Source organism: Apostichopus japonicus, chromosome 16 (genome assembly GCF_037975245.1).
Source record: "Apostichopus japonicus isolate 1M-3 chromosome 16, ASM3797524v1, whole genome shotgun sequence".
Lineage (NCBI taxonomy): Eukaryota > Metazoa > Echinodermata > Holothuroidea > Aspidochirotida > Stichopodidae > Apostichopus > Apostichopus japonicus.
In genome coordinates, this window is record NC_092576.1 from 3,498,957 (window position 1) to 3,525,057 (window position 26,101).

At 36.9% G+C, this 26,101-nt stretch overlaps 2 protein-coding genes across 7 annotated transcripts in view; both read right to left on the reverse strand.

Annotated features, from left to right (window-relative positions):
• Positions 1 to 575: 575 nt before the first annotated feature.
• On the reverse strand, positions 576 to 9,192 carry LOC139983097 (uncharacterized). Of its 2 annotated transcripts, none has more exons than XM_071996446.1 (4): positions 8,943 to 9,192; positions 6,495 to 6,526; positions 4,774 to 5,103; positions 576 to 3,161 (listed from the first exon to the last, which is right to left on the reverse strand). In XM_071996446.1, the coding sequence occupies exons 2-4, from the start codon at positions 6,511 to 6,513 to the stop codon at positions 1,618 to 1,620; spliced, it is 1,893 nt and encodes a 630-aa protein (XP_071852547.1). In that variant the 5' UTR covers positions 6,514 to 6,526; positions 8,943 to 9,192; the 3' UTR covers positions 576 to 1,617. The 2 variants fall into 2 exon arrangements, with proteins under 2 accessions (XP_071852547.1, XP_071852546.1); XM_071996445.1 differs by having other exon boundaries at positions 8,903 to 9,191.
• Positions 9,193 to 12,415: 3,223 nt separating this feature from the next.
• LOC139983100 (uncharacterized) overlaps positions 12,416 to 26,101 on the reverse strand; it is a 42,306-nt gene continuing 28,620 nt past the window's right edge. For 3 of the 5 annotated variants that reach the window (XM_071996453.1, XM_071996452.1, XM_071996451.1), the window contains exons 2-6: positions 18,197 to 18,316; positions 15,772 to 15,894; positions 15,152 to 15,290; positions 14,730 to 14,822; positions 12,416 to 13,347 (exon numbers count right to left, since the gene is read on the reverse strand). In XM_071996453.1, the coding sequence (XP_071852554.1) occupies positions 13,157 to 13,347; positions 14,730 to 14,822; positions 15,152 to 15,290; positions 15,772 to 15,894; positions 18,197 to 18,316 (666 nt within the window). In that variant the 3' untranslated portion in view covers positions 12,416 to 13,156. Of the gene's footprint in view, positions 13,348 to 14,729; positions 14,823 to 15,151; positions 15,291 to 15,771; positions 15,895 to 18,196; positions 18,317 to 21,519; positions 22,239 to 23,751; positions 23,907 to 26,101 lie in introns of those variants that run through there. The other 2 variants (XM_071996455.1, XM_071996454.1) reach the window with 2 other exon arrangements.

A 26,101-nucleotide genomic window follows, 5' to 3' on the forward strand; every position in this document is an offset into this window, starting at 1 on the left:
GCTTGAATTTGTAACACGAAACTATCTTGCAGAATCACACCGTGGTTACGTTGTGGAATTTAAGGGATCAATGACTAATTATGGCATGTCTTACTCCGAGTTGTTGGTCGGGATGTAGAAAAGTCACCTTTGCTGTTAGAATTTTTTTTTTGGGGGGGGGGGAGGGGGGGGGTATATACAGGATTAACAACAAAGACTAAGAAAACATACAAAGTTGAATGTCAAGCAGTAACGTCAAGGCCTCCAAATGGAAAGTTTGACGAATTTCTCCTCGAATATAAGAGAATTGTATAAAAACTTCGGAAATGTCGAATTTACATCTATTTCTGTGTAACCAATCATCCTTATAATTCACACCGTAACATCTATCAAAAGGAAAAATAAAGACCCACTCCTTTAAGCCTTTGCACCTTTGAAATGGTAATTAATTTCATATACATGCAACAAATGATCTGACTAGCGTCTTTACATCAAGAAAATCAGTTAAAAAAAAAGTAATAATATACGGTAGCTGAGCAAATATTTAATACTGTAATATACACTGTTAACACAACACATCCAGTGTATAGGCGTACTAATAATAATACGTGTGATTTTGGTAAAAATCATCAAATGCGCTAATTATAATATTAAATACTAAAGCGGCCATTCTATATATATAAGAATCATCGAAGCTCACACATATCATATATTATTTAGTGTCATTTTATCAATCCAGGTGTGATTTTGGTGAAAAATCATCCAATGCGCTAATTCTACTATATGAGATACTTAACCGGTCAGTTTAGATGTGAGAAGCATATCGAAGCTCACACTTATCATGTATATATTATTTAGTGTCATCAACCCAGTTGTGATTTTGGAAGACTAAAGTATCCAATGTATAGGTAACATAATAGTACAGCATTGTATCTTGAATTATAATTACCATAACCAGATTAATCGTTAGCTTGATTAATGATTTGAATCGCCAGATTATGACCGTCACTCAAATTGTGGTGATATACTGACAATGATTAGGCAATGAAGGAATCACGTGATCCGTTTCCTCTGCTACTCTATCCTCACATCAACCAATGCCAACATACGTATAGTGTTTAGTCCGTAGGGTTAAAGGGAGTGAAGACTCGCGCACAAAGAAACGTCTGGTGCCGGTATTCTGACATAGTTTCAAATGTGGTGTAACAGAAGTGTTAGACACCTCCATCGATCCCAGACAATACACACACAGCTTGCTACCGTCGGTAATTTGACACTAGTGTACAGTCAATACATGCAGCTACGGTCAATACCCACAACACCGTGTACATAACAGCGATGGACATCTCAGGTCCAGATTAAAGATAACAAGGTATCACGTTTCATTACTGTCTGCATTTTGTAGCGACAAGAGAAAAACTTCACTTGCAAGCAACGGAAAGTTAACTTTTTAAAGATGGCGGCACGCTGTTTGGGGCGAGTCTTCAATACCTTTAAGTATTGATAATAAAAATGTCAGTCCGGTACCAACTGTTTAAAACTACATTAAAACTGTACATGACCAATTAAAATACCGGTCAAAATATAAAAGGAAATCATCGCCATCTCACGATAAGCAGGACATTAACCAGGAGACTGCTAACTCTGTTCAAACCTGTGCAGGGAGGAGTCGCAGAACGAGACCATTATTCCATAGATGAATCTTGAGATGGCCACAGGGAAGCTCAGTCTTGAGAACTCCCCATCATAAAGTTTGACATTTCCGCCATCCTCATTATGTGAAGATACCCACCACTTCGAGACACCCTCAGAGTCTGGCACCCACAAAATCAACCACAAAGCACCCGTCCAAAGTACAGCCCATGGAATGGCCCCCTGAGCACCACATATAGATGGACCCACCGTGGTAACCAAGGTCGTCATGTTTCCGTCACTTTTAAATATCAGTAAGTTCTTGCTCAGATTGTCCACAACTGCTACCATGTCATCAACGCAAGAAATACTCAAAATGGACGAGAGGTAAAGAGAACAGGTGAACTCTCGCTCAAGTTCACATAGTCCATTATATTGGAATATGTTTAATGAATGACTATTTGCCACAACGAAATGATCTCTATGCTGACTGCCCTGCTCATGCGCACTGATAGCAGTAATATACGCATCGTCCGCCTCCATTTTCATCTCGTATGACTTTGTATCGCTGATTCCATCAAAGTGATTGCCGTCGTAGCTTAATCGGAGCATGTACACGGTCCTGCCCGCAGCGAGTAACAGATGTGGATATGGTCCGTTGTAATATTCTATGGCTGATACAACCACGGAGCCATCCAATTGACTTGTCTCAACCAGTTTTGACCAACATTCGACCTCTGAGTTCGGTCCCTCGTAGCATTTGATCTCAATGTGACCAATTGTTCTTCTCTCGTCAAAGACCATCACCACCTGATCAGTGAGTATCCATATAATCCCAGAGAGAGTGCTCTCAAGCAGCTCAGCAAAGTGGCCATCGTTTGGCGTCTTAGTTAGGAAAGTACGAGATCGAGTTTCTTGAACGTCTTTCAATTTCGCGTTGATTCGATGTCGTTTTGCTGCCAGTTTCTTCTTCATATTGTTGAGATGAATAAGATGACTGACCGATGATGTATCTGCTTCTTTATAACAGTCACTTTCCCGTAGACCTACGTCATCACTGGAAGCAGTCAACTCCTTCTTAACGCTACCGCACAATCCTAACATGTCATCCACATCCTTCCTGTAATCTTCAATTTGCGATGACCTTTCAGCTTCTGACCTAGATAAATGATCTATCAACTCTCTCTTTCTAGTCTCGACTTTTTCTTGGAATTCTTTGGCTAGTCTCTCAACCTCTTCTACCATTTTTGGGAGTCTCCCGTGATGCATCTGTTCTTCGACGGCACCTTGTGTCGTTTTCATTTTCTCTGTTATCGAGTCCAATTCGGTACAGATCTCCATCTTCCTCTGTGCTACTTCAACTGTCAGTTTCTCGCCGGCGATAATCGCATGATTATGTGATGCGTGTTCACTTGCGGCGCTTCTCCATGTGATTACCTGATTACAGTGATTACAGAAGGCTTCTACAACTGGAGGTTGCTGGCAGTCCAGATCCAGCTCTGAAAGGGACAGTACCTGACTGTGACATCCAGATGCGGCTATACCCGAATCTAATGCAAAGAAAACAGAAATATCAAATGAGATTATTAATTAATGAAGAATATAGAAAGCTCTGGACAACTGCTCACTTTCAGAATTGTTAACAAGGATCATCATCATCGTCATCGTCGTCGTCGTCGTCGTCGTCATCGTCATCGTCGTCGTCGTCGTCGTCGTCATCGTCATCGTCATCTTCATCGTCATCGTCATCGTCATCGTCATCGTCATCGTCATCGTCATCGTCATCGTCATCGTCATCGTCATCGTCATCGTCATCGTCATCGTCATCATCATCATCATCATCATCATCATCATCATCATCATCATCATCATCATCATCATCATCATCATCATCATCATCATCATCATGTATAAAAAATATACATGTATAATAAAGATAAGTGTTACTTCCATAATTATGAAGCATAAACGTGTTAGGTTACTACCTCTACAATATAAAACATTATTAATATTATCTAACGTTTTGAAGCAATATGAATGCGAAGCAGAATAAATCAATTATTCTTGAAATATGTAATGCCTTGAGACATTTGTATCCCTACTCGTTACATCAGCATTTACCAGCCCGCAATGCATAACAGCACCACGCTTCAACTAGTCTCTCTCTCCACCTCTCTCTCTTTCTGTTACAGCGTTCATTAATATTTCATTAAATTACGAATCGCCAAGCATCGCGCACTGACGACTCGATCATGCATATGTGATAACTGCTTCAGTGTGATATCAGTTCGCCAATAAGACGTGTCTATACAGTCCGCAGAGACCAAGAGTACTGATTTTAGTCTGCCGAGAGTTAGCTCTGTAATTATTCGTTGCTGAAAGCTTCACTCGTCTTTCCCGAAGTAGTAAGTGTCCTTGTCCTCAATGGCGTGCAGGTTCAATCGTTAAGTGTCGAATCGGAGTTATTTGATGGTGATCAGTGCATACCATTAAACATTATCATATGGCTACTCACAGTTATCACCAATATATACATGGATCTGTGGTTAATTAAATGTGTATTTGAAACTAACGATTAAGTATGATAATAGTGAACAACTGTAATCAACGCCGGTCTACAATCATTTTCTTGTAGCGAGCTCAGGATTTCAAAAGTGTGGGGGTGGGGGTGAGGAGGGCGACACTTGAAGCGGTCTTATGTAGGGTGTTGAGGGTCCTCTCCTTTAAAAAACCCAACTAAATCTAGACGTCAAATGGTGTATTCTGATGCATGTGTAGACTAGGTTAGGTATAGAAGTATAGCTCTATATAAACGAGAAGTTTTGTTTAAAAGAATGAATGGGGGGGGGTGGGGATTTTCATCTGTAGTAGTGGTCCTTTCTTACCAGACAGAATGCAAAAATCCAATGAATGAACCATTACCCCCGACTGAAAATCGGAGGTGGAGGGTGGTGGGGGCGGGGCCATGTCTCCGTGTCTCCTCTTTGCGCATACCACTAGTTCGTTCTTTTCATTCTTACTACATTAATACATACACAATGTACCCATTGAACTCGAATGAAAGATTGCTGTGAGTTTTGGACGGGGTGGGGAGTACAAAAAAAAAAACAATCTCTGAGAGATACGGGATCAAGAAGATGGTCTAAACTAGTTTATAGATACCTTCACTAGCTAGACTGGATTCAGATGGATGTCTGGGTATCCTTGGTATGGGTAGACTCTCTTTGTACCGATGTACATGCCGCACAGCCATCTCAAGGTTTACTTCACGCAGGGCTTCCTCTAATTCATCTACTTTCGATTCTCCCAGAATTCCATGTTGTTCCAGGATCCTCAGCAGCAAAAAGCCGGGTGCTCTCTTCGACTCCAACTCATCAATAGATGCGGTGGAAAAGTTAAATATGGTGGCGATGTTTAGCGTATCGACCACAGTCAGGCTGTTGGCAACGTTCCGCTTCATTCTACCGTAGTCGGATGTCGACTGGGGACGATCTGTGGTGGAAGAAAATGTAATCATTAGATATAGATGTACGGATACCACACAGGGCAACGATATCCTATATAAGTAACCCATACAAGCTATGATATGTAAAGATTCCACAGTACAAGTATCTCCTATATGACTAACATATACAAGGATATGTAGAGATACCACAGGGCAACGATATCATAGCTAATCCAAATAAAACATTGTAGAGAATTACAGGGCAACTATCCCATATATAACTACGTCACGTACATATACCACAATTTAACCTAACGCCATGCACACTTACTATATGAATGCCGTAGCTAGGAGTTCCTTCCATTCTTATGTAGCCTACCTGTAATGATATTTTCAGTTGTGTTGATCCATATTCAACATACCACTGTTGATAATATCATTAACCAATCATTTGTACAAGTGATTATTTCGATTATCTTACTCTTTTTCAAGATTTGTATCACTCAGTCAAAGAACAAGATTTGAACTGATATCCAGTTGCTAAATTCTGTGTATTAAATATGTAACGTCGTTCCGATGTATGAATGAAGCGCAAACGATGCCACGTGCCTGTCATGTCCCTCACACCAGTGCAATTTTACTCCATTCCTCACTACTAATAATACTACTACCACCAGGCACCAAACTATAAAGATTGTTCAACCCCCTCCCACCTCTCCCACCGTTACCCTCACAACGCCATCCCAATTGCCCATCTCTTCGCAAAATAAGCTATATCTGTTGACCTATTGCTTTAAGAGGTGTCTTCACTATAACGGTAGGCATGCCATATCCGGCCTTGGTATATTCACCAATTAAATGACAATAATGAAAATAAAAACGACAATAGTTTTGATTGTTCTCTCAACATCATCAAACCAAAGCCAGCCAAATATTCCTATTATCCATATCTATATATTAACTGTCCAGCTATTTCCTGCGTCACTGACAGAGAATACTATAGAAGTCACTTTGTTTGTGATGTCGAATACTGAACAGAATAAGCGAGTCTTACAGGGAGTTATATTTCTATAACAACTCGATCCCTGGTCTAAGTTAGAGGGTTAAATACCATACCGATTATCCCCTGCAGTGTCATCTGGTGTACAAGTATCACACCAAAGGAAGTTAAAGCAATAAAACATCAGGCAGCTCTATATTTGAAGGGTTAACTCTATAGGGTCTACATGGACACCTCGTCATTATATATTATGCACATGATATAAGCTACGTTGCATAAACTTGTTTGTTTGTTTGTTTATTTGATTTTCCACAGATAGTTAATATGTAAATATGGAGGGAAGTCCCTTAAAAAGCCAATACAGGCTTAACAAATTAAAGAACTCCTACTTGTTACATATGATGTCGGTTTGCAACTTAATTGCTTTGCAACACTCACCTGGTTGATTTGATGCCATTTTCAATCGATATCTGCAAGAACCAAAACGATAATAATAACATAGATTATAAACATTTAAACAACATCATCAATCAAGCAAAGACATACATCATTGGTTTATTGTGAGCATCGACTAATGGCCAGCGGACGACTTTATTGAAACATATGTTTCTACCGTCACTTGTGCCTATAGTCTGCGGTAAAGTGTGCTTCAAAGAATTTACCAAATGAATTTCAAATGAATCAGAGCAATCACTTCAATTTACCAACAATGAAGCATATGTAACTTGATCTAACATTCCGTGCAAATATTATGTAGCAAAGTATCGCCATGTGTACGTAGATCAAGTTTAACAAGTTAACACCATGTGTGTCAATGCCATATGTACCAAAACAGAGTTAAAACAACACCAGTAGGCTAACTATTTGAATTATTCCAAGTTGGTAATCGGGCTAAAGTTTAGTATGTTTGGATAATGCTTTCATATGCTCCTATTAGCAGAATATTTGCAGCCTTATAACAATGTGACTTCGGTTGAACATTAGGCCTACAGTTGTTTTCATTAAATTCAACACTTTTCTTTACAGCACTTAACCTTGCCAGTACTAAATTTGCATTATTTTCTACGGATGTCGTGCAACACCGTGGGACTAAAATGGATTGTTCAAAATAGATTCGAAAGAGGAAACAAGTTGTCAATCATACAGTTGAGACCTATTGAACGTGCATGTATAAGCAATAATTAGCTATGATTAAATAACTTCCGCCACTGACAAGTTTGAAGTCTGTGTGATAATGAACTAATTATTTTTCTCATCTGGATTATATTCCCAGGACGTCTTTGCTAGTTAGTTCTACGACGACCCTCGTGATGTTTCACGCCTGCCCTCCATTGAAGCGTAACAGTTATATACGGGTACTTCATGCATAAGTAGCACTATGAAAGTGAAATGCCTGATCCAAAATTGATTATCAGGGTATGGAAACACGTAGCGTACGTACGTACGTCTGGTGTATCGCTATAGCTAAGAATAGTATAATAGATGTGTTGTACTTTAGCAGTTGCAGTGCAACAGCACCTGTACTTTGATATATGTATGTATAATGTATGTTAGATCCTCCTGCAAGCAGGAACTCGCGAAGAAGCCTCATTGGCTTATCAAAGCCGCAAGCTGACAGAAGTCAGTCTCTTAGATTCATATTTAACGTCCATGGTTATGAATTGTCAATTGTCAACAACTCTGTAACTGGACGACATACATTAATCTTGGAGTGACTCGAACTCGGTACCTTATGATTTAAAGGCACCGGCGTTATATATATAAACAGTGGTGACCGCAAATATCATATAACAAAGTATCGTACTGTACTATGAACACAACAGCAACAAGAATAACAACACCTATACGCCACATACATTTGCGACAGAACAGGCTGTTGTATTTTTATTGTTGTTGAAGAACATAACCATTTGTACTTGATAAAAGTGCATTTGTTACTGTTATAAAGTACATAACCATTTGACACTTGATTAAAGTGCATTTGTAACTGTTATAAATGTATAACCTTGCACCAATTACCGGATAATTAATACTCACTAACACCACTTAGCTTACGGAAGTGATTAATAACACAAGGGGCGCAATAAATTAAATGATACACGAGAATAGATGTCTGTGTAATATTGTAGCCTATGTTAAATATGCCGATAAATATAAAAACAATTATAGGTCTTTATAACTAGATTGTAACGCAAATAGTTATATTCATGCTCCAAATTTAGTACAGCAATACATTCAATATGTTACACACCATAATAAACACGTTGCAAGATTACCGTTTTGATTTATAAGGCTGCGTTATTGCATTAAGCTATATCAACAATGTACTTCTAGAGTTCATGTAAAATAAAGCCACATCTACATGGGTCCTTATCCCTCTAAAGTCCCCTATTATACGTTCATATCCAGATCACATTGCGTGGAAATATATATATATATAAAAAAAATCGTTCTTTCGTGTAGAACTTTTGTTGCGTGCAGAATCAAGTATGATATATCTCCTATTCTGCAGCCCTTGTTATAAATAATTAAGTATCCCGAAAAACAAAACAATGTTTTAGAGATTAAATAATTCTAAAAGAAATCTCAATTTATTTGGATGACAAAAATATCTAATCTATGTAAATAATGATTGTTTTATTTAAAGTAAGAGCAGATATTAAACGTACTTTTGTTTGTAGCAAATGTATTTGTATGTGATTATTACTGACTTTGAATTCATTGTAATAATCTAGCATATTCACCTACCCGTTCAGTTTTAAACTTGCTATATATTTGCACAGCAGCACGTCATTTTATTACAAAGAAACATGTTCGCTTAAAAAATAAAGCAATAGTGTACTCACCACATCAACATATATATATAAATACATATAGATTGCTTCCCTTCTTTCTGATGAATGTTTTGCCTGATTTTATCGTCACTATAGTATTATGACTTGCTCCTCTTCGATAATGTTATGCTGAAAGCGGTACATTACACAACTGCGTTACTCGAAATGTCTACAGCCTCTGTGTGGTGTTATTGTCAATACTGATCTACGCATGGTACCCTGTATTGCCTACGTTAAGTGTCCGCATAAGTATGAAAAGCGTCTACCGGTTTACTTTCGCTTATGCATAGTGTGACCGGATATCCTCAAGTGTGTTGCCATTGCAACGTTTCAAATGTGTCACTTAAAGGCCGAAAAGAGAACTTTCCATATCCTTAGCTGTGAACTGAATAATTGCCCTCAGCTTTTGTTTTGGTTTCTTATTAAAAAAACAAAAACATTAAGACACATGAAGGAAAAGATGGCCTCAAAATTAAAAATCTGTTGAGTGATTTTTGTGTTGCTCTAGGGATTCCATTTCACTGGAAATAAAGTAGCCATAGGCCACTTACTAATGTATAAAAGTTGCAGTCTCCGTCTTAAATACTGAATTTCGGTTATCAATACGACCATAGTTTTCAACATAGATATATTGTGTTGTGTTTATTTTCTAAATCCTCGATGTCTGCATATCAGGATTTTGTGTTTAGGTAACTTTCCTGAACTTGATCCTTGTAAGGATCAATGCCCTTTCAGTAATATTCATCACGTGCGCATGGTTATTTGCATCTTAACGTGTTGCCCCCCCCCCCCCCCCCCAGTAAAAAAACATCTCACCCCAACCCCAAACAAGAGGGTTACTTTGCGTCCATAAATGATTTGTACTCTTTCATAAAACATATGAGAGTTATATGACAGAATCATGATTAGTTTAGCAGCTATTTACTGACGTAATTATACTCTTTGGGTACGAAGACACGATTCATATTGGCGCTATTGTACTATTTGGATTCGAAGACATGATTTATACCGCCTTTATTGTACAATTCCAAGACACGATTCATATTGGCCTAACTGTGCTGTTTAGATTCGAAGAAACGATTCATACTGCCGTTAATGTACTACTTTGGATTCGAAGACATGATTCATACTGATGTTACTATATAATTTGTTCCTGAATACACGATTCATATTGACGTTGTGTACTTTTTGCAACTGAATAAATTATTATGACGTTACTGTACTATTTGTAACTGATTACACGATTCATTCAGACACTATTGTACTATTTGTAACTGAATACACGATTCATTCAGACACTATTGTGCTATTTGTAACTGAATACACGATTCATTCAGACACTATTGTACTATTTGTAACTGAATACACGATTCATTCAGACACTATTTTAATATTTGTAACTGAATACACGATTCATTCAGACACTATTGTACTGTTTGTAACTGAATACACGATTCATTCAGACACTATTGTACTATTTGTAACTGAATACACGATTCATTCAGACACTATTGTACTATTTGTAACTGAATACACGATTCATTCAGACACTATTGTACTATTTGTAACTGAATACACGATTCATTCAGACACTATTGTACTATTTGTAACTGAATACACGATTCATTCAGACACTATTGTACTATTTGTAACTTAATACACGATTCATTCAGACACTATTGTACTATTTGTAACTGAATACACGATTCATTCAGACACTATTGTACTATTTGTAACTGAATACACGATTCATTCAGACACTATTGTACTATTTGTAACTGAATGCACGATTCATTCAGACACTATTGTACTATTTGTAACTGAATGCACGATTCATTAAGACACTATTGTACTAGTTGTAACTGAATGCACGATTCATACTGACGTTACTGTACTATTTCTTCCTGAATGCACGGTTCATACTGACGTCACTGTACTATTTGTTTTCGGATACACGACGCACAAGTTTGCCTTGTTTTTTTTATCTCAATAACATCATTTGCTGTGTGTCTTTTCATAAAATCACAGCATTTGAAAACACGCAAGATTTACAGTGAAGTTGCGATCATACGTTTGATCTCGAATGCACAAGGTATTTGATCGAGCGTGGTGGGTGTGGCTGGAAGCATCAAGAACCAATTCTATATTGAAATGCCTGGTTAATGACAAGCATGACACACAAAGGCAATTAAACAATCATTCGTGCTAAGACTTTCCCTCATTAGCAGGTGCTGATGGGGATGGATATACATAGCGTGTGGGGATATTGGCAGCTCAGGTGCTGATGGGATTAGATGTACATAGCGTGTGGGGTTATTGACAGCTTAGGTGCTGATGGGGAAGGATATACATATTGTGTGGGGTTATTGACAGCTCAGGTGCTGATGGGGATAGATACACATAGCGTGTAGGGTTATTGACAGCTCAGGTGTTGATGGGGATAGTTATACATAGTGTGTGGGGTTACTGACAGCCCAGTTGCTGATGGGGGAATTCGACTCTCCCACTGAAAAATAATGATATAAGTGAATTTTAGTTAGTATTCTGTGTCTAGTGTAAGATGGTTAGCTCTTACATATGTTGTTGTTGTTGTTTTGTACCATAGTTTTACTTGCACTTGCACATATATTTGGGCACTGTATAGTGCTCACTACACAGAGGGGCTATGAATTTGTACAGTATAATTGTATGTTGTCTTGTGGCAGCAATAGGGTAGATTAACACCCTCCACTGATACCTCTCCTGAGTTGCTAGGCAACTATCATTTTCTTCCTGGAAATAAGCCCTTACTGGAAGTGGGATCTGTGCTGTTTATATTTTAGTAACAAAGGAGTTTTGTGAGGAGTTAGGGAGTGATTCATGTGTAAGTAGAGAAAAGATAGATACAACTTTAATCGCCTGGTAGTTTGTTAACTATGATTTTATTATTAGAAGTTACTGTAGTCCTTCATTATTTTACGAAAGGCGTATTGTTCACGTGACAGCCCGGGAAACTATTTTGTTATAAAGAACATTCATAATACCATGTACTAGTGGTGTTCTGACCAGTTGAGGACTATACTGATGTCGTAGAAGATCTGATGTCGTGTGAGATCCGATGGAGTGGAGATCTGATATCGTGTGAGATCCGATAAAGTGGAATATCTAATGTTGTGGTAAAGTTGCTGTCACCAGCAGGCCAACCCACCAAACTCGACGATTAAATGAAGTGTATTTACTTTAACGTTTGGGTGAGCACCTCACGACTGTAAGTATTTATTTGATTTTATTCTCAGTCAGTCTGAGGACATATCAGCTGTTTATTGTTTGGTATTGGTAGATATAATTTCCATTGATCCAATCCAGTTGAGTTTTCTATTTTGTTGAATGGGTCTTACTTTCATGTGTTTGGTCTTCACACTAAACCCAGAGTTCTCTGATCAAGACTTACATCCTTACATCTACATTAATGAATATTACGTAATAGCTAGAATCTACTGCTCCCCGACAAACTTCTCTGAGATAAAGAACAAAGACGAAACAATGAACAATATGTTATCATCATCAACATACATTTGCTCACCATTTATTTTACATAGTAAGGAGAACACGACAATGTGAATATGTAAATGCTTTCAGTTAGTTAACATGTCGTCTAACTAGTGTAGTAACAGTTAAGTGAATCAGTTGATTAATACAAAATACATGATAGAAATCGCTATATAACTCCTTTAACGACTGTATCTTAAGACTAGCCTAGAGACATCTCAGGAAAAGAGCCATTTCGTCATGTAGGATCTAGTTGGTATAACTTTAACAGTTTCCTTGGAAATCATGTTGCTTATAATTACTATATGACCCCTTGAAAAGGAAACGATTGACGAATTAACGAGTTTTGTGCATATCAGTTTCACGTTAAGAATAAAGAGAATGCAAAACCAATTTATTTGTACCCTAACTACCAAGGATTCAGGAATTTCTCGTGCATTTAGGTTATATGAATGAACAGCTGTGAAGTCACATCTCATGTAAAGTAATAATGCTATTAGGATAGGCTTGACATTGCTCGTGCAGTTAGGTTATATGTACGCATGCACAACTGTGAAGTCACATCTTATGTAAAGTAATAATGCTATTAGGATAGGCTTGGCATTGCTCGTGCAGTTAGGTTATATGTACGAATGCACAACTGTGAAGTCACATCTTATGTAACGTAATAATGCTATAATGATAGGCTTGGCATTTCTCGTGCAGTTAGGTTATATGTACGCATGCACAACTGTGAAGTCATATCTTATGTAACGTCATAATGCTATTAGGATGGGCTTGATGAGAATGGAACCCTCTTTCCTCCGATATCAATCTGCAGAATCCTTTCTTCTCCCATTCTACAGCTAAACCTTTAAATCTCTGGATGGATAGAAGTCGGTTTATTTTCTCACCAGGATAATCAGCGATGTCAAATATGAAGTATCCACCTAATATTGATGGCAGATGGAAAAACTCCTTAAACATTAGGTTAAATTGAAATGACAATATATGTCAAATCAAAAGTAAATCCGTGTTAGCCATGCTAAACGTAACATATTGCGAATATGGTTCTAACATGAAAAGTTGGTGACGCTAGTCTGGAAATGGATAAACATTTGAAAGGTTTTTTGTCAAAAGTTTATATAAACGTTGAAAAAAATAAGTGATCCAGATTAATCTTGACATTCGTTGTCGCAATAATGTTCAATCGGTTAGACATTTTCCAATACATATTTTAACAAAAAAATAGTTAATGTTCCACTGTTTTCATTGAAACTAGCTATTAGCAACTCCGTGGTAAGCTGTATGATGAATCTGTTATGGATTGACCCTAATGACAGTGGAATTATTACCAGCTAGTAGATATCTTTTTATAACTTTCAAATGGATCATTGTATTTGTTGGAATAGAACACACATGTATATTTATAAATAAAATTCAAAGCTTATGTTGACCACATAACAAAAAAAATCCAAAACACCTTCTGATGGAACTTAACAGCCCCTCCCACCCACTCAACAGAGCAGTAGGTAAATATGGACATTGACAACGCCCCTTCCATCCCCCTAACCAGAGCAGTAAATAAAGATGAACCTTAAAAAATCACTCCCATTCCCCTCACCAAAGTAGCAGCTAAGATGGACCTTAACACCACCCCCCCCCCCTAGATGCACTCACCAGAGCAGTATCTGAGAATGGACCTTAACAATCAGGCCCATCCACCTCATCAGAGCAGTATCTAAAGATGAACCTTAACAGCCCCCTTCACCCCCTCGCCAGAGCAGTAGCTAAAGATGGACCTTAACAATCAGCCCATGCCCCTAACCAGAGCAGTAGCTAAAAATGGACGTTAGCAGCCTCTACATCCCCCTTACCAAAGTAGCAGTATCTAATGATGGACCTAAACAGCCCCCCTAGATGCACTCACCAGAGCAGTATCTAAAGATGAACCTTAACAATCAGGCCCATCCACCTCATCAGAGCAGTATCTAAAGATGAACCTTTACAGCCCCATCGTCCCCCTTACCAGAGCAGTAGCTAAAGAAGGACCTTAACAGCCCCCCGTCCCCATGACCAGAGCACTACTTAAAGTTTGACCTTAACAGTAATATTATCGTTACAGTCTGTCCGTAACGGCGTAAAATAAAGCAATACATTAATTTCAGCCGAATGATGTGGTTATAGTCACTTTGACCAGTGTAAGGATGTTTGTCGACAACGTCAAGTTTTCCCATAATCCGTTTCATGTTTCTTTTATTATGTGTGTAGGGTGACATGAAATCGTAATTATTTTGTGTGTTAGAATAATAGAAACACAAACATAAAATACCTTGTTTTAAATGTTCCATCAATACAGGTATCGACTCGAAATATACCGCACCGTGGGCGAAGAGACCAGCAGAGACAATCAAATCATATGCATCTATGAATGAGGCAGATTTTACAGTTAATTAATTACAGACGTTAATTACTCGACAACATGAATGATACACTGTAGCAGAATTATACATTAGGGATTCCACGAGAGATGGTTCTTCTACCATAAACTAACTTTTCAGATTAAGCAATCATCATCTTACTGAGATTCAAGCCCTGTAAGCTGATCTAAACCCAATAGGTTTTGTTATAGTTTGCACGTAGCCTATCGCTCGTGATGCACTCATCAATAACTTTATTTGCTACTTGTAAAGTACAGGCATAGTAAAGAAAAATAAACATGGAATTAGAAAACAAGATAAAACAGGAACCAACTCGTTTCTATAGCTTCTATTGGTTTTGTTCCAATTGTTGCGCAGACCAGTTTCTCGTAAATGTTCTTCCCTTTGGCAATATCCAGCATCGACTTGGAACCATCTAATGCATCCATGTTGTGGTACCCATTTTCCACCAACTGTTGAAGCCAAACAAAAAGTACATAAAAACACTTGATTGTATTGTATTCATTAACAACATCGTATGTGTTGCATGTGTGTTTTTTAAATGTATTTTAGATCCTCCTGCAAGCAGGAACTCGTGAAGAAGCCTCATTGGCTAATCAATGCCGCAAGCTGACCGAAGTCAGTCTCTTAGATTCATATTTAACGTCAATGAATATGAATTGTCAATTGTCAACAACTCTGTAACTGGACGACATACATTAATCTTGAAGTGACTCGAACTCGGGACCTTATGATTGAAAGGCACCGGCGTTAGCCACTGAGCTAACACTCCACACTCCTATTCACATCTCCTTTACCATGACTTCAATCTTGTTAGGTGCATTGCAGTGAAGTATTTAATCTCGTTGCACAAAGTAACACTGACAGGTAAAGTTTATCGCGCGACACTCATAACAACATTTATAACTAAGATATTGGTAAAAATGTTCGTACCATTTCTCCAATGACTCCTGAACCAGCCCCACAGTCCAAGATCCTTGAGTTCTTATCCTTGACATGCTTCAGCACCGCTGACATGACAGTCTTATGATACTCAAAACCGAACGAATGGAAACTCTACAACAAACACATGCAGAGAAAAAAAGTTCATTAACTAAAAAGTGGTAGGTTTCTTTTAATTATATCAACATATACAAAGTAAATAAAAACACATAAAGCCAACACCGCGGTATGGGCAATACCCTGTAGATCAACACAAGATTATGATAGATGTTCGTATGATTTAAATGATTAAGTACAGCCCGTGGCACATAAAACTACCACCGCGGTATGGGCAACTTACTCGGTAGATCAACACAAGATTATGATATGATGTTTGTATGATTTAAATGATTAAGTACAGCCCGTGGCACATAAAACTACCACCGCGGTATGGTAATACCCTGTAGATCAACACAAGATTATGATAGATGTTCGTATGACTTAAAGGAATAAGTACAGTCAGTGGCGTAACCAGGCTTTTCATGTGGGGGGGGGGGGGGGCGAAGGAGTGGGCAAAGAGTTCGAGTGGTGTAGATTTTTCCTTTATAATCGGATAATTCATTTTTTTTCAGAAAATTTGTTATTTGCCGAATCAAATTTGTAATTGGATAAACTTAAACAATTATAAATGCCATAGCGATGGGATTTTGACAATTTGGTTCAGTTGTTCGTCTTTTCAATTATTTTGTCCGTAGTTCTTATTTTGGTCTATTGGAACTATTTTTCAACAAAACAGGTTAAGCTAACTCATTTTCTATGATTTACTATCATTATGATTTAAATAAATTTGTTAATGAAGCTTCATCGACTTAGGCTTAATTTATTCAGCCACTACAATGCTGTCTACAATGCTGTCTGTCCAGCGCCATAGTCCAAATGGTTTTATTACATTAATCGGCTTCAATCTGTGTAGTCGTCGGAAACAATATTCGGTTATAGGTTTATCATGCTGCAGCTACCAAGTAACAATATCGGCTTAACTTCGGACCAAATGAGAACGTAGACGGGGGGGGGGGGGGGGGGGGGCAATGGGGAAGGTTGTGTCTTGTAACGCTATCTACTCATTAGCCTATATATAGGATAACCCTATCGAAAATTGATGCAAGCCAACAAATTGTAGTTGTGTTAAAAAAAACGGCAACCTTACTGTAGGTTGTGAATTTCAAACTGGTATCACACCGTTACATCATCCTATCGTTGTTTTGTATTACTGTCTACTGCCACAGTGCAACGGATTTGACTAGCTAGGTCAGCCTAGAATTAGCTTCGATTTTGAGTGAGTTGTTACCTACTCGAATAACTTCTACCCAACGAGTCAATATTAGGGTTATCATATCCAGTATTTTTTAACATTTTAATATAATTTTACATGGTTAAACTCTTGGCCGATTGGATAAACATGAATGTTCTGGAGCCGCTAAAGCCCATCATATCGTCTAGCTCACCAAGGGCCCTATGCCGGGCGTCTGGACCCCACTCAGATACACGCAGGTACGCGAAAATAGCACAAGCGTTCTCGTTCACAGGTTAATAAATTGAATCCGCCAGCGCCCCCCCCCCCCCCCACCCGGCCTCACCTGGCATTAAATCTTGGCAACGCACTGGTTCGGACGGTCGATACAACGATGGTATAATGTTGTAAAAATACACATGATATAAAAAGCATGGTAACAGTTAATCTCGTTGGGTAGCATGTGTTGCAAAGGGAGGGGGTGAGGGCCTCATAGCGATGACAGAAAGCAAGATAATAACATAATATTAAACTTGAGACGCAATTGGCTGTTATTTATTTGAGAATTCCCGTCAATTACAAATTAACTTCAACCGCAAACTGGTTTAACGGAGTCTTTAAATGCATTTTGCAACCTTCGTCAAATATATTTTGCCAACCAATGTCATTTGAGCAGGCACGTGGTGGGGGGGGGGGTGGTTGGTTAAGATATTTGACTGGGGTAGATCCCGCCCGCCCCCCCCCCACATTTCATACAAATAAAATTAGTTTTGTAAGGTTGTTTAGTACGAGCATGAAATTATGATATCACATTTGTATATACATTGCACGGCCTGTTTCCGTGAATACTATAAGGAACTGATTTGCTTTATGAATTTTTCTTCTTTGGGATGTGAATTGGATCACAGGTAAGTCCATTTTGGAAAATTGCTAGTTCCGTATGGTGTTATAACACATATACTAGCTGGGATCCAGAGTCAGGTATGGTAAACCAAGTTATTATTGAAATGCTAGGAAATTGTAATTAATTCAGGAAGAGATAACAGACTTTGGACTAAACAAATTTATACTTTTTATTTTAAGTCAAGGTAAACTTCAATTAAACAAATATATAAATTATAGAAAAGGCGTCACGTGGTAACTCACTTGTTCGTATAATTGTGCGTTTTCTTCATACCAGCAAAGAACGTCACGGTTTGACTCATTCTCCATGTGAGACTTCAGTTTCTCCCTCTGTTCCAAGTATTTGGACAAGTCCGCCATTTTCTTTTTTAATATTTCGTTCAATAAAAGGAAATAAATAACCTTGACTATAACTTGTGCATAGATTCTTATAGAGACATGGAAACATTTATGTTTTTGCTCAAATTAAGTGATTACTGTTTGTTCAATGTAAATTATTCAGTTAAGTTTATTCACTTTTGGACATAAAATTGCGATTGTCAAGCCGATTCATACAGAGATTACAGTAACTACTGTAAATCTTAAAGTTTTGTACCACAGTAAACACTGGATCGTGCTGAAAAATCTGATAAATCGGTAGCATGTGCTATTAAGTTTACAGTAAGAACTGAGGATATTTGTAATTCCAAAAATCCCAAAACAACTGGATTTGTTGGAATTACACATATCCTCATTTCTTACTGCAATCCTCATAGCACATGCAACCGAATTATAGCACGATCCAGTTTTTACTGTGGTACAAAACTGTAAGATTTACAGTAATTACTGTGTTCTCTTTGTGTATCGGGTGGATTGTCTGAAGTAGCAGGTTAAGCATGGTAAGCTATGGGTCATTCACGTTGTCAACCTTCCTGTTGGGAGGGGAGAAGTTTATTTTATATTTCTAATGGTATCACTATTCGTGACACCATATAGGCGCTATACCCTTTGTAATGAATTCCAATTTTAGGAGGGGGTCTGGAATAAAATTTGGCTGACGTCCTTTCTGGAAACCCTTTGTTACTTCGGTGAGGGGGATTAAATACAAAATGGTTCTGTCATTGCAATCATGTTTACTACATTTATATACACTTCGTGTGTTAGTTACAAAATGTAATACATTTAGAAGAACGTTTGGAGTGAATAATAATAATAATAATAATAATAATAATAATAATAATAATAATAATAATAATAATAATAATAATAATAATAATAATAATAATAATAATAATAATAATAATAATAATAATAATAAAAATAATAATAATAATAATAATAATAATAATAATAATAATAATAATAATAATATTAATAATAATAATAATATTAATAATAATAATAATACGTAATTTTTATATAGCGCCAAACTAACTATGAAATAATTCTCGTAGCGCTTAACAAATTAAAAACCCAATTATAACATATATGCTTTGGTGAAAAGATATGAATGGAGTGCCTTGCACATATAAACGATATCAAAACATTTCAATATTAGTAGTACGTGTGGTAATAGGCGTGTCATATCACCATATTGTCCTATAAACATGGAGAATTTGTAGGAGGTGGGGGTCCACTGCCCCGCCCTCACCATCTCGGACTGCACCCGTTACTATCGATGCCTGTCGTCAATTAGAACATTTGTTGGAAACTGATTTGTGAGCAGTTGAACCTGCGACAATCAATACAGCAAGTTCTGAGACAGATTCTACGACAGATTATTTAACGAGAAAGCAGTTATTATCGACGCCAAAAGATCGAAACATATTACAATTATCTTCAATCATATCAGTTTTTGGAAACAATTTAATCTGATGAGACACGTTGAAGACCAGCAGTTATTGTCGCTTGGTTCTTCTGCCTAGTCTGATATGCTTGAATGAGATCCACGGCATTGAAGCTTGAACTGACACCACACAACCATCAGAAAACACCACCAAGTTACTGGTATGAACTTAGCGTGAAGATTCAACAAAGTGACGGTTCAATGTCTATTTCTGTGTCTCTTCCTTTAAAGGTGCCTATTTACAATATACTGACTGCATAAGGAATGAATTACACAGAAAAAAAGACCTTTGCGGAAGCCAGGGAGTACTGAAACCGTTAGAGACCGAATGAGATCATATAGTGAAAAGGCTGTTATCATATCCCTGCTGAATATATAATAAATGATAAAATAATATATATATATATATAAAGAGAAACATAGTTAGTACTTACAATATCAGAGTTAACTATGAACTGTAGAGGACCCATTACCTTGTACAATATTAGGAAAAAATTCGTATTATTACAAGTCATTTAACAGAACAGCAATTTAAAATGTTAGACTATATTTGTTTATTCATGTGAGCACAAAGAATAGTATTTATGTCTCCATTGTTTTGAGTAATACTACCACGCTGAAAGACGTTGCCAGGAATAGAAACATCATATATATATTCAATTGGTTTGGGTATGAAATAGCTCCCAGCATTCTCCTGCTAACACACACGTAATGACCATCAGAGCACCGGTGACAGCTATCCAGTCTGCGATTTCTTTAAATAATACAACTTGCACAACATACGATAGTGCAACGGAAAGGGTCAATGAAAGCCCTACAGATTTGGCATGTTGCGTTTCAAGGGCCTTACTAGCGAACATAAATTGTCCCACGCTAAACACAATGTAACCAATAGTAGCTAGTGCAGCCTCCCACGTGACTGGGAGTGACCAATCGGATTCAACTGTTGTCCATATTCCCGTCAGCACCATTCCAGAAAATCCATGGACAGATGACAACAAGAAACAATGGAGTGAACAACGTTGCTGTAGTATGCGAACTAAGATAGGCCAGACAGATATAAAAACTGCTGCTGTAAGCGAAAAAACAACTCCCAACTCTCTCTGATTGTAAATTATGTCCTCTCTTTGACCAAACAAAACAGATGGCTTGGTTACCAAAATGACACCAACACAGTCGAGAGACAATATGAGGAGTTGGAGTAGAGAGATTCTCTCGCCCAGGATGAAATGTCCAATCACGCCAACTAGCAAAATACTGCTTCCGAACAAGATAGCAGAAGAATCACCGATACCAATGTAATTGAGAGCCAAAAGACCGCAAGCGTAAGGTAGGGCACCTATGATAGAGCATGTCATATATAAACAAAGATCTCCAGTAGTCAAAAGATTTGCTTTCTCCCACTCGATACACGGCGTTAAAAACACTAAGCCCAAACATCGCGTAAATGCTATCAAAGATGCTGAGGTAACCTTAAGAAGGGTCTTAGCAATGGTTGTCTCAACAGTCATAAGAATACCATACAATAAACTGTAAATGAGTCCAACGTTCAAGGTTAAGTTTTCCGTGAGGTTATCCATGACCGCTGATCTATTGAATCGAATGTTTATCAATGTGATTTGACTAATCATATATAGATTATTCAGTTTTATCGGGGAGTTTTCTGACAACTCTCTGGTTATATTAAATATAGTATTGAAACTTTCGTTTTTTTCGATTATTAGCTGACAAAGTGACCTACCTTGTGTATTCTCTTCAACTATAGTTCTCAATATGACTACCAGCATATAGCGTTAGCTCGTTACTAATTCTCTTAACAAGGAATAGGCCTACCGTTCTCCGGTACTAGTTTTAGCACGACACGAGTCCAATGTTACTCCAGATATGAACGATGACAGATGTGTATTATGTATGGTTGGTTGTGTATAGTATGCCCTTACAGTAATGACGTGACGTGCTACGCCTAATGATCACAATAGATCAGAATATTATAGACCAATCAGAGCCATCGTGTTGAAAAAAAAAATATGCTTTCAGAAAATATAGAAATTGTTTAGTGTGTTGGAAAAAAAAATCAGTTTTTGTGATTAAGATCATGTAATCGTTTGAAAGGCATCGTTGCTAATTTGTGTTGTGTAGCACCCACGTGATGATGTTTCAGTATGAAGACACACTTTTTACAACCTTTAAATTGATTTGGGATGCAGGGTTTGATTGTATTTAATAGTAAATCCCATATCAATGTAGGCCACTAGCTTATAGGCAAACTTGCAATTAATTTCTTATGAAGTGAAATTTAAGACGATCAAGTTTGGCAGGACCTACGACCTTTATTCAAATACGTGCGATACGGTAAGCGAAACCGCTACACAAATACAACAGGATAAACGATTCAGCAAAACAAACCAAATACAAATTACAATCAGGCAATACATACCAGCTAAATATTAGACAGGATAAACGGTACAACAATACACAAGGTACACAAGGTACACAAGAACAGGATACATAATACAACAACATAAACCCAATACATATATACATCAGGATAAATAATACAGCAAGATAAACCAGCTAGATATGAGACAGGAAAAACGGTACAACACTACACACGATTCACAAGAACATGATAAATGATACAACAAGACAAACCTAATACATATATACATCATGATAAATAATACAGCAAGACAAACCAGCTAAATATTAGACAGGATAAACGGTACAACACTACACACGATTCACAAGAACATGATAAATGATACAACAAGACAAACCCAATACATATATACATCAGGATAAATAATACAGCAAGACAAACCAGCTAAATATTAGACAAGATAATCAGTATACATCAATACACATGATACACAAGAACAGGATACATAATACAACAACATAAACCCAATACATATATACATCAGGATAAATAATACAGCAAGACAAAGCAACTAGATATGAGACAGGACAAACGGTACAACAATGCACAAGATACACAAGAGCTGGATAAATGATACAACAAGACAAATCAGCTAAACATTACACAAGATAAACAGTATACATCAATACACATAGATACTCAAGAACAGGATACATAATACAACAACATAAACCCAATGCATATATACATCAGGATAAATAATACAGCAAGACAAACCAGCTAAACATTAGACAGGATAATCAGTATATGATACACAAGAACAGGATAAATGATACAACAAGACAAACCCAATACATATTTACATCAGGATAAATAATACAGCAAGACAAACTAGTTAAATATCAGACAAGATAAACGGTATACATCAATATACATGATACACAAGAACAGGATACATAATACAACAACGTAAACCCAATACATATATACATCAGGATAAATAATACAGCAAGATAAACCAGCTAGATATGAGACAGGATAAACAGTATACATCAATACACATGATACACAAGAACAGGATACATAATACAACAACATAAACCCAATACATATATACATCATGATAAATAATACAGCAAGACAAAGCAACTAGATATGAGACAGGACAAACGGTACAACAATGCACAAGATACACAAGAGCAGGATAATTGATACAGCAAGACAAACCAGCTTAAAATTATACAGAATATGCAGTCCAGCAATACACAAGAACATGATAAATGCTACAGCTACTTATGACAGAGGATATAGGATGAAGTAAGACAAACTCGCTACATATATCAGCAGAATTAATAATACATCAAGACACACAAGCTAAATATTAAACGAGATAAACGGTACCGCAATACAAAATATAGACATGAACAGCATAAATGATACAGCCAGAACAACAGCTACTTAGGAAAGAGGATTTCGGGTAACGCAAGGTGGCAAACAAGCTACTTATGAAACATGATATAGGATAAAGCAAGACAAACCAGATACTTATGAAACACTTTAAATTATATAAATATACAAAAATTTGATACATACTTTAACCACGGAGGTGCGTAACAAAAGTAAAATGGTTGTATATTATATCTGAATGATGTCAATAGCGCAAAATTAGAAGACGAATTTGAAACATGAGTAAAACATCAAGGTCGGAGTAAGTGTTTCCTTTCTGGCGGCATACGTTTGCCTTTGTCTTTAATCGACCGACTTGTTTTTCCATCCAACACCATCCCATCCAACACCATAAAAAGGTTACAGGAAGTTATAGTGTTCATAATTATATAAACATACCATTTAACATGGATACGAAAGCCGATTATAAACGAAAGCTGTCACAGTAGTTGCAAATAGAAAACCTTTGGCCTTTGATGTCATTAACAGACTGAGTTGGCTAATATATTGTACCTACTACACTGTGCAGACCGATCATGTTTTAACCTTGGCTGATATTATTAAACAATCTGTGATTTGACAGTAACGACTACTTACAAATACTGATCAGTACCCGACTTGGAAGCAGGATTTACGTGGTGGATGTATACGGAATGCCTCAAAAATTTCCAAAACAAAATAAGCATCTCCAAAATAATATGAGCATGTCCAAATTAATATAAACATGTCGAAACTAATAAAAGTATGTCAAAAGGTGTGCTTTAAGTGATTATGATTTTTGTTTCTCATTTGAGTAATAACCCAGATCTCTCGAGCCTCGGCTATTAACGAAAAAAATCGAGAAGCCTATGAGGATAGGATGTTGTTTACAAACTACTTATTGGTCGAAAATAGACACACCTCTATTGATATTTTTTTTAATTACTTAGCACATTGCTCCAAAGACCCAATTACAAGTGACGATGCGGCTACAGGAGTGATTTTAGGGATCGAACAGTTACATCTAAAAGAATTTTTTTCTGGAATAGTTAAATTAATGGTTACGTCTGTCTGGCCAACAAGAGCTGAATAGCTCAGTTGGTAAAGCACAGGGCTTAGAATCCTGAGGTCACTGCGTTGTGTTTTTTCTAAGCAATTATGTTTTTCATTGTTTTCCGAGTTACAAATTAATCTATACCAAATTTTCTGCTTGAATGAATATCAGAATACCTGAAATTGCAGTTATCAAAAACCAATGTTAAGACGGGAAAAAATCTTCCATGTAATTTTTGGCAAATTGTGTGAATGTCAGATCTACACTCGTACATACCACCAATACTCTAAAACACTATAACATGTTAATCTATACTCGAACATACGACCAATACTCTAAAACACTATACCGTGTTAATCTATACTCGTACATACTACCAATACTCTACAACACAAGACCATGTTAATCTATACTCGTACATACGAACAATACTCTAAACATTATACCGTGTTAATCTATACTCGTACATACTACCAATACTATAAAACACTATACCATTTTAATCTATACTCGTACATACGACCAATACTCTAAAACACAATAACATGTTAATCTATACTCGTACATACGACCAATACTCTAAAACACTATACCGTGTTAATCTATACTCGTACATACTACCAATACTCTAAAACACAATAACATGTTAATCTATACTCGTACATACGACCATTACTCTAAAACACTATGATATGTTAATCTATTCTCGTACATACGACCAATACTCTAAAACACTATACCATGTTAATCTATACTCGTACATACGACCAATACTCTAAAACACTATACCATGGTTATCTATACTCTTACATACGACCAATACTCTAAAACACTATAACATGTTAATTTATACTCGTACATACGACCAATACACTAAAACACTATAACATGTTAATCTATACTCGTATATACTACCAATACTCTAAAACACAATACCATATTAATCATACTCTTACATGTACGACCAATACTCTAAAACACTATACCATGTTAATCTATACTCGTACATACTACCAATACTCTAAAACACTATACCGTGTTAATATATACTCGTACATACGACCAGTACTCTAAAACACTAAACCATGTTAATCTATACTCGTACATATTACCAATACTCTAAAACACTATAACATGTTAATCTATACTCGTACAGACTACCAATACTCTAAAACACTATAACATGTTAATCAATACTCGTACATACGACCAATGCTCTAAAACACTATAACATGTTAATCTATACTCGTACATGCGACCAATGCTCTAAAACACTACAACATGTTAACCTATACTTGTACATACTACCAATACTCTAAAACACTATAACATGTTAATCTATACTCGTACATACGACCCATACTCTAAAACACTATAACATGTTAATATATACTCGTAATATACGACCAATAGGCTACTCCTAAACACAATGCCATGTTAAGCTATACTCGTACATACTACCAA

Excerpts from the sequence above, each read along its gene's own strand:
- LOC139983097 (XM_071996446.1), bottom strand. Across the intron at positions 3,162-4,773 it reads ATCCAGTCTAGCTAGTGAAG|ATTCGGGTATAGCCGCATCT; the intron begins GTATCTATAAAC and ends TCTTTGCATTAG.